The 12,114-nt window shown below is 41.0% G+C and overlaps 1 protein-coding gene across 1 annotated transcript; it reads left to right on the forward strand.

Moving 5' to 3' along the window:
• The first annotated feature begins 1,717 nt into the window (after positions 1 to 1,717).
• SH2D1B (SH2 domain containing 1B) lies at positions 1,718 to 11,018 on the forward strand. The gene is made up of 4 exons (XM_066175132.1): positions 1,718 to 1,944; positions 5,213 to 5,276; positions 7,495 to 7,663; positions 10,846 to 11,018. The coding sequence occupies exons 1-4, from the start codon at positions 1,811 to 1,813 to the stop codon at positions 10,884 to 10,886; spliced, it is 408 nt and encodes a 135-aa protein (XP_066031229.1). The 5' UTR covers positions 1,718 to 1,810; the 3' UTR covers positions 10,887 to 11,018.
• The last annotated feature ends 1,096 nt before the right edge of the window (positions 11,019 to 12,114 follow it).

Here is a 12,114-nt window from a genome sequence, read left to right on the forward strand (position 1 = left end):
GAATAATACAGACAGGTAAGGTGAGGTAAAACGACAATGTTAATTCCTGAATGCTAATTCCTGAATGCTCTCAGGGAGCTGTGCAGACAGCTGAGGAGGAAAGTGGGTGGTAACTGCTGCTGGAAAGAGACCCCAGCCCCATTTCTCCTCAAGCACTTTCTCCTTCTTAAGGGGTTTTTTTGGTTTATTTTTTATCACACAAACGCTCTGCTAAGCTGTCAGCAGGTAGCGTGTGATGGTTTAAGTAACTTCTACATTCAGATCTGCAAGATCTACTGAAACTGCTGTCTTATATTTCTTCACCTAGGCAATGAGATCTTCAGGGAAAATTGTAAAGATCATCTATTTATCACCTTCTTGAAAGAGGAGTTTGCAGTTGTTTCCTATCTACCTTCCTTTCAATGCAAGGAGAGAACCTGCCTGAAGCAGGACAGCACTGAGCAGCTGCTGCCCTTCATTTGCAGCGCTGGGCTTCTGGAAAAGCCATTCACCAATACCTCACGGAAATTGTTTATTTATACAATGTGTAGAAAAAAAGCCACAGACACATTCAACCTGAGGAAAATACAAGTGCATTTGATACAAAGGAGAATCTTTGTCACATGTTCTTAAGGATGCTTACAAGACTGGGGTATTTCCCTCTCAATATCACTACCCCAATCTCATTGGAGGATAAAAGAAGCCATTCCAAATGCAGCTGTCTGCAGACAGCTGAAACTGGAGGAGCTAAGTACATAAACAAGTTCATCCCCTTGGTGATCAGCACTTGTCTTATCAGTAGCCTGTGGTCACTGCAGGACAGACCTCAGCGACAGCATCCCCCTGGAATCGCCATTTCTTGGTTTCTCTCTTGGGATATCTTTTTTCCTTAAGTCTCTACATTTCTTTGAGACAAACAGTACCTTTTTAGAGGTACTCTATTCCTGAACTAATATACCATCTGGAAGCGGCCTTAGTGTGATGCATGATCCATTTGCAGTTAAACACACAAATGTTAACATAAGATTTTTGTGTACAAAATTGTCAGAGAAAAAAAAAATGAATGTAACAGCTGCCATGTAAAACATGGTTGTTTTTGCTTAGTGTTCCATCAGTATTTCCTTGGTTTTTTCACAGATTGTTTTTTCTGTGATCAAGATGACAGCAGTCCCTGCATCTCACACTGTTCCTCTATTAAACACCTTGTGTCACCTACAGCTTATTTTGATGAAATTTGTTTAAACCTCTGAGGAACAGAGAATTGCCAAGTTTTTTCTGGCACTTTCTATGGCTGTATGATTGAGGCTGATTAAAACATCACAAACAATTATTTTCTCTTCTCAAAATCATCTGAAAAAAGACAAGAGTGCTTTTAGATAATTTTATCCTCCTCTATACAGTCCTGACTTATTCTTGAAGCATAGGACACTATTTGCTGGGCTTTGAGCCACTTTAAACTTAAAAATTAACTTAAAAATAACCTCACCTCAGCGTCAACTCAGCAATTCCGTAGCTTAAAGGTGTGATGCATAACCCAAAAGTCTGCTAATATAATGTGACCAAGTTGTTCCTTTTTGATGTGGACTGTGACCAGTGCAGACCAACCCTTTCCTCTCTCCACGGCGCTCATGAGCTGTCAAGCTGCAGAGCTAGCCCACCTCACTGGGGACAGTTCAGTAAACAACACAGATGAACTCATGTGTGTCCCTGGCACTTCCAGCTTCAGATGTCTGCAGGAAGCTGCCTTTGGAATTAGTCTTCTTTTCATGCCAGGCTTCTGACGTGCTCCACAATTGCTTTGAAAGGCAAGATACCTTGTTTTCTTTTGTCCATGGAATTGCCATTTTTTCATGGAAAGATAACAAGAAGGACCTGTGAAGAGTTGCTGAGCAAGAAGAAAAAGAATGGCAGCTATTTAATACGGGAGAGTGAGAGTGTGGAAGGAGCCTTGTGTCTCTGTGTTTTGTAAGTACTCTAATACTGATTTTTTGTGAGTTTTCAGTTGGCTCCAAAGACAACAATCATATTCTCTAACATTAATAGCTCTTCCCTGAAACTAACAGACTCCAAGGGAGTGTGTCTCTGTATTCAAGTAGTGCTGGTGGCTTTAGGTTTCTTTTATAGTGACTAGTGAGAGGGTGGCATTTCCAAAAAACCATTTTATGTAACAGATGATAAATTAAATCTGGTGATGCTGGTCTTTCTCTGCAGACAATAAGGGGAGCCCAGAGAAAATAACTCAGCCTGCCAAAACATGCTAAGAGCCTTACTCAAAGTAACTGCCTCTGTAATGATGAGTAAATGCCATTTTAGCACTGTTGAGACACTGAAAAGTCTCACAGTGTTAAAAAACACTTCGTTCTTTGTAGAATTTCTGTCTGATGAAAGCTCAGCCTTGGATTTCAAAGGAATTTTACCTGATATAAGACCATAGACTGAGGCTGAAAATCACCAAGTTATGTTTCAGTTCATATGACAAATCCACAGACATAGAAAACTGCTATTTCTGTCTGAAGCTTTAATTACTACAGTTAAAATTTTATAATTTTCTTTTCCTGTAGGGAATAGCGCTTTTATTTCCCTTTTTACACTTTTCATATATAATTGATCTGTTCGCAATGCATTCAAAGTTTAAAAACTAGAATCTAGGTCTTTGTTTAAACCTATGAGGTTTTGCACTCTCATTGCAGATAAGTTTGAGTGTGACATGAAAAGCTTTTGACACATCTAATTAATTAAAAATATGAGAAGATATTTTTATCAATCACTAAAAATGAATTTCTTATGAAACAAATTAATGGAGAGGAGAGAAAAAGGGAGCGAGAAATGGAGGACTACTGGATTGGACAGTAAAAGAAAGGAGGTCTGCAAAAAAACAGAACAAGGAGAAGATAAAGAGCAAGTGGGGGAGAAAGAGAGCCCTCAGCATGGGAGCTACAGGAACCCGCTTGGTTCCTTGAACCTGTATGGTGTGGAATGGGACAATGCAGGGGGTGAGGGGACAGCAGGGAGATGGGAGGGAAGGTGCATCCATTCCCTGTCAGAAGGGACAAATGGGGAACCTGACACAGAGGAAGAATGACAATGTTAGCTAGAACCTGGCTTAAGCTTAGTGCCACACCAACACAGTTGCTTTTCCTTTCGTCTTTTTTTTTTTTTTTTTTTTTTTTAAGGGCAAGGCAGATTTGCCTTGTGATGTCTTGCAGACATACTTTGGCCCGTCACATCTGCCTGCCACAATATTCTGTGCAGGCACATGAACAATCATGTGACTTCCAGTTTGCCTCTGTGGGTTTTAGTGTTAAAAGCTGATAAAAACAGAAGTGTTTAGTGGATTTGACTATAATCTCAACATGAACAAATGCCGTAGTTAAACTGCAGGAGTGGCAGCAGCGGTGCACAGATAGATGGTGGCTTGCACAGGTCAAAGCAAGGCTTGTGTTCAGGCAGCACATGGGATGGTATTAGTGCACAGTCAGAGAATTGCCTCAGAAACGGGGCTGCCTGCCATTGGTTCACTAGGGCAAACTGCCCTAAAACTGGGGGGCAATCAACACTGAAGCTTATAGTGATGTTCAAAGGCAATTTTTGAATTAACATTGCATCTTAAAATCTTGTTTAGTATCTCACAGGGTTGATGTGCAAGCTGATAAACCCTTCTCAAATTAACTGATCTGTGGGCAGAGACACTGATCCACTTGCTACAGCAAACAAACAAGCTTTCTTGTCCTTTTTTATTTGGATATGGGGGGGGGAATTCACTCTCATGGAGGACCTGGGAGTCAGAATGGTGGGACCCGTTCAAATTCATCTCTCCTCTAATTGGGCAAGGTTCACGGCTCTGCTGATACACCTGCCTCCACAACACACTGTCTCTTTCATCCAGAATTATCCCAGGTCTCTGACAGTGCCTCAGTTCAGACCTACATTTTTTGCTACTGTTCTCCTTACTGTTCAACATGCCATTCTCCCTCTCACCTCACTTTTCTTCCAAACCAAACATTTTACTTGTACCCCAATTACTAGCTCTTGATAAGCATTTAGTAATGACAAAACAGAAGTTTCCATTTTAATGGTAGTTTCATGTTCATTTAGTAAAAATTACAGTAGCTGAATAATATTCAGGCAGTAACATTTTAAAATTTAGTTGATCAGTAAAGAACAAGTTTAAAAAATTATCAATTCCTGGTATTTCTTTTTCTCACTTCTCTGTCTTTCTGCAAAGAATGAGCACTCACATTTATAAAAGTACTCTTCAGCAAGGAACATGTGGATTTCCACAGGTATCTGAAGAAGGCATAAACCAAAATATGCATCCCTGTGATACCACTCTTTGAATTAAAATAAATCTGTTATAACTGGAAGCCTTATTCTGATCTCAGTTCATAGTAACTTTTTTTGCAGAACAAAGTAGTTTATTTTCAGAGTAACCCTTCATTTCTGTGCAAGTCCCCTGAGCCAGGTTTTTGCCCCAAGATTCTCCTTCTCATGACAGTTCATATAGCCACATACGTACAGCTGAAATCCTCCAGATGAACAGGCACAGCAAAAAAACTTGTTTTCAGATGCTGCTCTGCCTGCTCCCCAACCTCCTCACTTATTTGTGAAGTATATTTTCCTGCAACTCTGCTACCTTTTTTGATCACATTCAGAATCTCCAGTTCACCTCTTGAATTGCTGCTATGTGGTATGTGATAAAGTTTTTTATATCTATTGACATAATATTTCCAAGGACATCAGTAGCCTAGGTGTTCAAACACCTGCATATTATCAAAAATAACAATAACTAAAGCCCTGGGAAATGCAAAGGAAGAACATTATTCTTAGAAGTAGGAGCCATACAGTCATTTTCTGGGTGCTGGTGACTGGAGGCCATTTCCTGCCAACATCTCTCCAAGAATTCAACAGTCTTCTTGTGACAGAAATGCAAAATGAAGGTTAGAGCAGTGAAGAAGATAAGAGAGAGATGAGAAGAGGTGATGTCTGTGGAATCAAATAATGCTTGTTAAAGGCCTGTGTTAGCCTTCATTCATATGTTCTTTGAAACCCCTGGTTAGAGTAATCTTGTATTTCAAGATATTAAACCTTCACTCACTTTGTAATCTCTAGGATCTCTTTTGCTTTTCTGTCTCTGCCTCATTCACTTTTACTGCACTTCTCATGTCTCTAATACTGTTTGCTGATATGTCCACTTCGTTAATGTGATGCATTATGTATACAATGTTTTTCACAGCTTTGAGGGCTTTATCTACACTTACCGTATCTTCAGGGAACACCAAGGATATTTTCGAATAGAGGTGAGTAACTCTCATTACATCTCTAAAGACTGTATTAAGAATCATAGATTTTTTAAAAATCATAAATTAAAAGATCTTAGATTCATCTATGTTTAATGATCATTTTAATATATTGTCATTTTAGTTTATGATCATAGATTTTTTAAAAAATAAATAAACATAATACTATAGAAAATATTTCCAAGTTTGGTCTCTACTTAATTCTTATTATAGATAAGCTCAAAAAGTAGCTCTTGTGCTTGTAGACTAAGTGGCTCTGTTATTTATTAACCAGCTGCTTTCTCATTTCTTTTTGCTAGTACTGATGAAATATCTATATTACTTTTCTTGCTTTCTCCTCTTCCTAATGACCTTTTTCTAATTGAAAGCGCTGCTATTGCATGCAGCATCTGATATATTGCAATAATCTTTTTGATTTAAAGAATCTATAATTCTGTGTGATTGTGAGGCACCTGAAGTGACAATGCCAGATAATGCTGCTTATTCAAGTAAAACAAGTCGTAGAGAGACTAATGCATCAATCAAATCCCCAGGCAATGTGAAAGGACACCTAAAAGCTGGCTCACTCCCCTGCTTGTAGTAGCACAGCCAAGAGGACTGCCAATATTAAGCAGCATTTAAGTGGAATGAGGAAATCACTTCATAAAGAACACTCCAAGCTCTCATATGCTGGTAATTTATTGCTTATTAGGGGTTTTGCCTGTGTATGAAAGACACAATTTCCCATGAAGAAGAATGGTTTGCTGACAAAAAATACTCTGTTTTGGGCCTTAGCCACTCTTCTAGAGTTATGCTGCCATTCCTGTCAGCAGGTAACTCAGATATTTTTAGACTTTTCAAACCCATTCTTCCTTATAAAGTTTTGCCAATAATGTGAAAGAATTCAGTTCTTAAAAAATTTTAAGTCAGATTTATTTGGCTTACTAAAATAATTGACTGAAATAATGTATTGATGGTGGAAGAGAGGTTGTTTGGGGGGGTTTTTTAAGGCCAGATTCAGCCATGAGCTTTCTAGAGTGCAGCAGGCTGGCCCCAACCAGCACTCCCACAACTGTTCACTCCCTCCCTCCTTAGCAGGACAGGGTGGGGTGAAGAGAACACAAGGAGCAAAAGTGCAGGAACTCCTGGACCAGATAAAATACAGTGTAATAGGTAAATAGGTAAAGCAAAGTCGTGCACACAAGAAAAGCAAAGAAGAAGTTTAGCAACTCCTTCCCATCAGGAGGCAGATGTTCAGCAACCTCCAGGAAAGTGAGGCCTCAGCGCACACATAACCACAAACGTCCTCCCTTTCCCGAAGCTTTTACTGCTGAGTACAGTGTCAGATGGGTTGAGATGAGATAGCCAGAATCTTGCACACCCCCTGCCTACTCCCCAGGGGAACCAAGTGCAAGAAAGAGACATCCTTAATGCTGCATGAGCACTGTTCAGTGGCTGTGTTATCAGCACTGTTTCTGTCACAAATCAGAGCATAGCACTATGCAGACTGCTGTGAAGTTAACCCATCCCAGGCAGACCCAGTTCACAGAGGCATTGGCACCCAGTCCACCCAGGGCTGAATGGAAGATGAAGGATGCAGAAAGCCAAAGAAAATAGGTACATGTTTCCTTGTTAGCTATCAGATTAAGTGAAACCAAAGCCCTGTTCTCTTTTAAGGACTACTAGTAGGCTGCTCACTGTCTGTCACTGCCCTGAAGTCACAGCACTGTAAAGTCCATGCACAGATTCCTGCAGGGCTGAGCTGCAGGAGCAGTCATATGAACCCCCACTTGAAGAACAGTTTTTGCACAGGACCTTTGCTTGCCAATGCTGATATTCTGTAAAAGTTTTCACCTAGTTATTTAAAGGCAACTTTTTAAGTGAGTACTAAATATGTTATCCCTAAACTTTTGCTCTCAGACCAGAGTGAAGTGTGTAATGCTTTCGCTCTTCAACACTCTGCTGTAGTGGATTGCTGCAGTACACATCTACACCAATAATTTAACTGATGTTCTTTTTGAAAAGAAAAAAAAATATGGTGAGGGAGGCTACTTTTAGTGCCATAACCATGGCTCCGAACAAGTGTCCCTAGTGTTTTAAGGACAGTGCAATATTCTGTCACCAAACCTGTTTACAAAACAGTTCCTTGGTAAATAAGAAACAACTGATCATTCTTTTCATTTAGGGGACTCCATGTGAAGGGAACTAGCAAACATATTTTGTTATCCTTTCCTTATAGACTTCTGAAGGTGTTCCAGAGAGGACTTTCAAAACATTAACAGACATAATACACACTTTTGAAAAGCCAAATCAAGGACTAATAACAAACCTCCTCTACCCAGTGAAGAAACCGAAGGCCTTGCAAAGAAGACAGAGGTTCAAGTCAGGAATGGACAGTGTTTATGAGGGTGAGAAAATCAGCTCTGCCTTTGTGGTTTTTAAAAGATTGACAGCATTGACAGGTTTGTGGCGAATACTTGCTAAATGTCTTCTTGCATGGACAGAAGTTTTACATCCTCCCTTCTCTCTTATGTTCACTGAAATGGTTATTCTTAGCTCACTTACCCTCACCCACTACAAATGAACAAATTAAAACTGCTAGAGATACACAATGATGAAGAAAGCTGCCTACAGCTTTCTTATTCATGGATGTTGATGCTTCTAGGCTGAAGAAGGCTGAGAACCAGTTTTACCCAATGTGCTTCTGCCAAGGTACCAGGCCCTTGCACTTCACTGGGGGTTGAGGCTGTCCTTTACTTTCAATGTCCAGGTTCTAAGATATTTTTATATCAAAACCTTACTCAGTTAGTTCTAAGATGGGCAGGTAAGCAAGCCAGCTTGTGATTTGTATTCAAACATGACTAATTCATAACATGCATATAGCCGTGTGCTCAGGATCACAGCTTTGGAACCAGAGTTCAGCCTCTCATTCATCTTCTGTTAATTTATACTCAAAAGTCCCAGGTGTAGGACGAGGATATGATGCTTCTACCTGACAGAATTATGCAAATGCATACAATAAAGACAGAGGTTCTCATAAAGCTTTAGACTGTGTTGTATAGCCCCATGTCATCCTCACATCCCTGTTTTGTGAACATGACTGGAGATACCGTTGGTAACTTGCTGGTATGCCTCACACCATTCTTCATGTTCCCGCTGTACAACCCTCAGCTGCAGCATCCATCAGGCCATGGGCTGCAAAATAACCCTGAGACTGTTCCACGACCTCTGGCAGAGTGTGCTGAGACCCCCCCAGCCAAGGCATGCGTGAGCAAGGAAAATCCTTTCGTTAAGTACAGATATCATAAAGGAAACAAAATTTCGGAGTCTCCACCCTGCCCTGTGATTTGCATCTCATACCCAACAGCAGCTCAGCATGGTGTGAGGCAGTGTTATGATCCATTTATTAAAGTTATTAGAAATGCCTCTGCCCAAATGAAGGTGCAAACAAGACTATATGCCAGTGAAAATAGTATGGGTTTTATGTGACAGTAAGTATGAGAGGGAGAGAGAGGAAAAGGAAAGTAAAAAGAAGAGAAAGAAGAAAGAGGTGGGGGGGGACAGGAGGAGAGTAACAGAAATCTCTGTCCACTCTGTAGATCCCAACAATGTTCCGTTGATCCTCTCCAGCTGGTCTTCTTGGCAGTGAAGGCCATCCCAGAAAGCATAGAATCCAATGAGTTAATATACACTCAGGCTAGGTAGGAAAACCCAGGCACCTCCCTGGGGCAAGGGGGGAGTTTGTCATTGTCTCTTACAACAGACTCTGGGTTTGTTGCATCACATGCAGTCCTGTGGGTGCAAGGCTTCAGGAATGACTCTGGAAGGCACTTCGGAGGGCCTTCGATGGACCAAGGCATCCCCTCAGCTGCCTCTCACATGAATGTCCTGCAGAAGTGGCCTTCCCATGGTTGGGGATTCCACAGCTGGGCCAGTTTGCATAAGGGAGGATGGGCTCACTGCCCCTGAGCAAAGGTTACAACACACTGAAACTTCCTCCCCTCACCTCATTCCAGGAGGGAAATTTGTGCAAACCTGCTCCCAGCAAAGGGGTCTGTGGGCTACAGCCTTCCCCACCCCGAAGCAAGTCAGAGATGATTCTTAGCACCTGCTGGGTTTGGTTCACATCCTTTTACTTGTTTACTTGTTGGTTTCAGGTGACTGAAGAATGGGTCTTTCCTTTATCTAATCTCAGCAGTTTGATTTGCAGTCCAAAGTTCCAGTCAGGCATCTTCAGGGAGGCTTCTTTGGTTGTAGCTTCCTTATACAGTTTTTGTAATAATGAGCAGAACTTTATATCAAAGTCTGAGGCATGAACTATTTCAGTCTCTGACCGGCAGCTCCTCTGTGCTGCAGTCGCTGGAGTTCCGCACGCAAGAGCAGTGCAACCGCACTGGCCGAGCTCCCCCAGCACCGCGTCACTAAGCTGCAGTTTTGGGGCCTGAGCCCCAGCAACCTTCCTGAGGGGAAGCCACAGAGACGCATTTCCCGTGGCTTCAACATTACATCGTCACCTGTATCACAAGGCAAATATGCCACCTTTGCTCTAAAAACGTTTTAATGGTTTCTTATCATTACTGTTCCAGGGACATGGAAAATCCTGCAGTAGCATGGGTATGTTTTTAGCAAGAATCAGGTGTAATACATATTTTAGCTTTAGTCCTGGAAGAGGAATTTTTCTAGAAGATGCACAATGTCCTCATCTGGACTCAAAGGGAGGAAAACAAACCCTTTCATTTCAATGTCAAAATACATGTAGTCTTCCATAAAAATGAAGGCTTTTTAGAAATGAACTTCTTTGAAATTGTTTCAATTAAATTTTGCTTTAATTTCACTTATACAGCATTCCAAACTTCCCTCTCAGACTGCATTTTTACATGCCCACAGCAGGGGCTTATGTTAATGTCATGATAGTTCTCTCTGAAACACAGGCACTGCCCAAAGCACAGCAGTGCTCCCTAAAGCAAGCACCCTATTTCCCTGTCCTGTCCCTCATGTGCCACCAGCAGCTGCCTTTGCTTCACATGTGGGACTGAGTGCTCCAGCACGACCAGTGGAACCCTCAGGGGACTGGGGTCACAATCCTGGTGGCTGGAGATATTTGAGCTTTGTTTTGTAGCCTAGGGACAGCTTTTCTGAGGGCAGCTGCTTGAAGAGCAATAGTTTTCCATACTGGAGCTTTGAGTTCCAAGCATTGAATTTCTGCCTTTTCCCTGGCTTCTCAAAAACCGTAGCCAATCTGACAAAGTGTAAGAGAGAATACGATTTTTCAGGCTCTCCTCCTTTAGTCGGGGTGGATGATTTCTGACATTTGACTGTTCCTCAGGAAGTAGGGGGTCTTGTGGATACAACTGTTTACAACAGTGCTTGCTGGCTCAGAATGCAGGCTTTGCCTGCAGGTGTGTTCCTGGAGAATCAAGTCCATAGGACAGGGGGCCTAAATGTTGGCCCCACAATAGCAGAGAGAATACTGAGAAACCACACTGAGTTACTGATACCTGCCCTGCCACAGGCCATGCTGCTTCCCATGGCCTTTCAGAAGAGTGCCTTGCAATGACTTCTTTTTTTGTTTGTCTTGATTACTTCACAGAAGTTGATGATGATGGTGATTATGTCAATGTCCTACCCTGAAGGATCTGCACCTGACGGTTTGGGAAGCTGCCGTTCCAGTATGTGCCCAGTGCAGTGCCTCAGCTGGGGAGAGCTTCCAGTGAGTGTCCTCTGCTCTAGATCTGGAATTACCCTCCTCCTTTTGCAGACTGTCAGAGTAGCTGTATCTTCTACCACTAGATCTAGTACAAGCTATTCTGCATGTTTGCTCAGCAATAAAAGAAGTACTTTTAGTTATATACACATAGACACACACACACATAGGTATGGGGGAAGGTATCTTGTGTCCATTTATGTGTCTTCTGGTGGTTTTTAGCCAGCAAATTGTCCAAGATGTTGACTGCAAGAGTGAACATTCTGTTAGAAGGCAGCAATAAATACATGAAATGCATGGGCATAAGTAATTTATGGCAGAATTGATAGGTGTTGATAAAAACCATATATGACAAAACTACTGGCATTTTAAGATGCTTTAAAACCCCCAACTTTGTTATTTTGCACATGATTCATGTTACTTCATTGCAGGAGTGAATAGTATTTCAGCAATGTCAAGGAATACTAGTAGTCTGTAGTTTGAATAATGCAAATTAAAACAAAAATGCTGAGTTAAATCCATGCTATAAAAAATTAACCAATCAGAGGAAAATGGTTTGAAATACTTTTAATGTTGAGGAATGGTTCTGGCAGATTACAAGAGGACTGCAAGTTCCACATGCATGTCCGCATCAACAAATCCTTTTTTCAATAGGTTCTGAACATATGAGAATGCTTACTCCATTTCATTTTCTACTGCCATCAGTTCTGTATTATGTATATGTCTTTTGTTGTTTGGTCTGTTTTTTTTTTTTCTTTTTTAATGTAAGAATTTCCTATAATATTACCCCCAATTTTAAATATTTAATAAATACTTTAGTTTTGAAGGTGGCCTGCAACTAGCAGCCACAGCAGAACTGGAATGTATGTCCTGAGTCTTCCAGTCACTACTACAGACTCCCTCACCATTTGAGACTGCAAAGAAGACATTAGTATTGGTTGTATGTTTAAGACTCTTCACAAATTTTTAATGTATTTTAATGGATAACACTATTTAGATTTTTTTTTCTATTATGTTTCTGTCACACCATTATTTGTCAAAGGAATTTTAGACCTTTCAGTGCTTTGGACTTCATTACAAATTTAACAGTGCTGCAAGTTTTTGGCTCCAGGCTCAACTAATATTTGTAGCGTGAAAGATTAAAAGGAAAAAAAA

Source organism: Chamaea fasciata, unplaced genomic scaffold (genome assembly GCF_029207755.1).
Source record: "Chamaea fasciata isolate MVZ Bird 193981 ecotype frontalis unplaced genomic scaffold, bChaFas1.0.hap1 SCAF_2, whole genome shotgun sequence".
Lineage (NCBI taxonomy): Eukaryota > Metazoa > Chordata > Aves > Passeriformes > Sylviidae > Chamaea > Chamaea fasciata.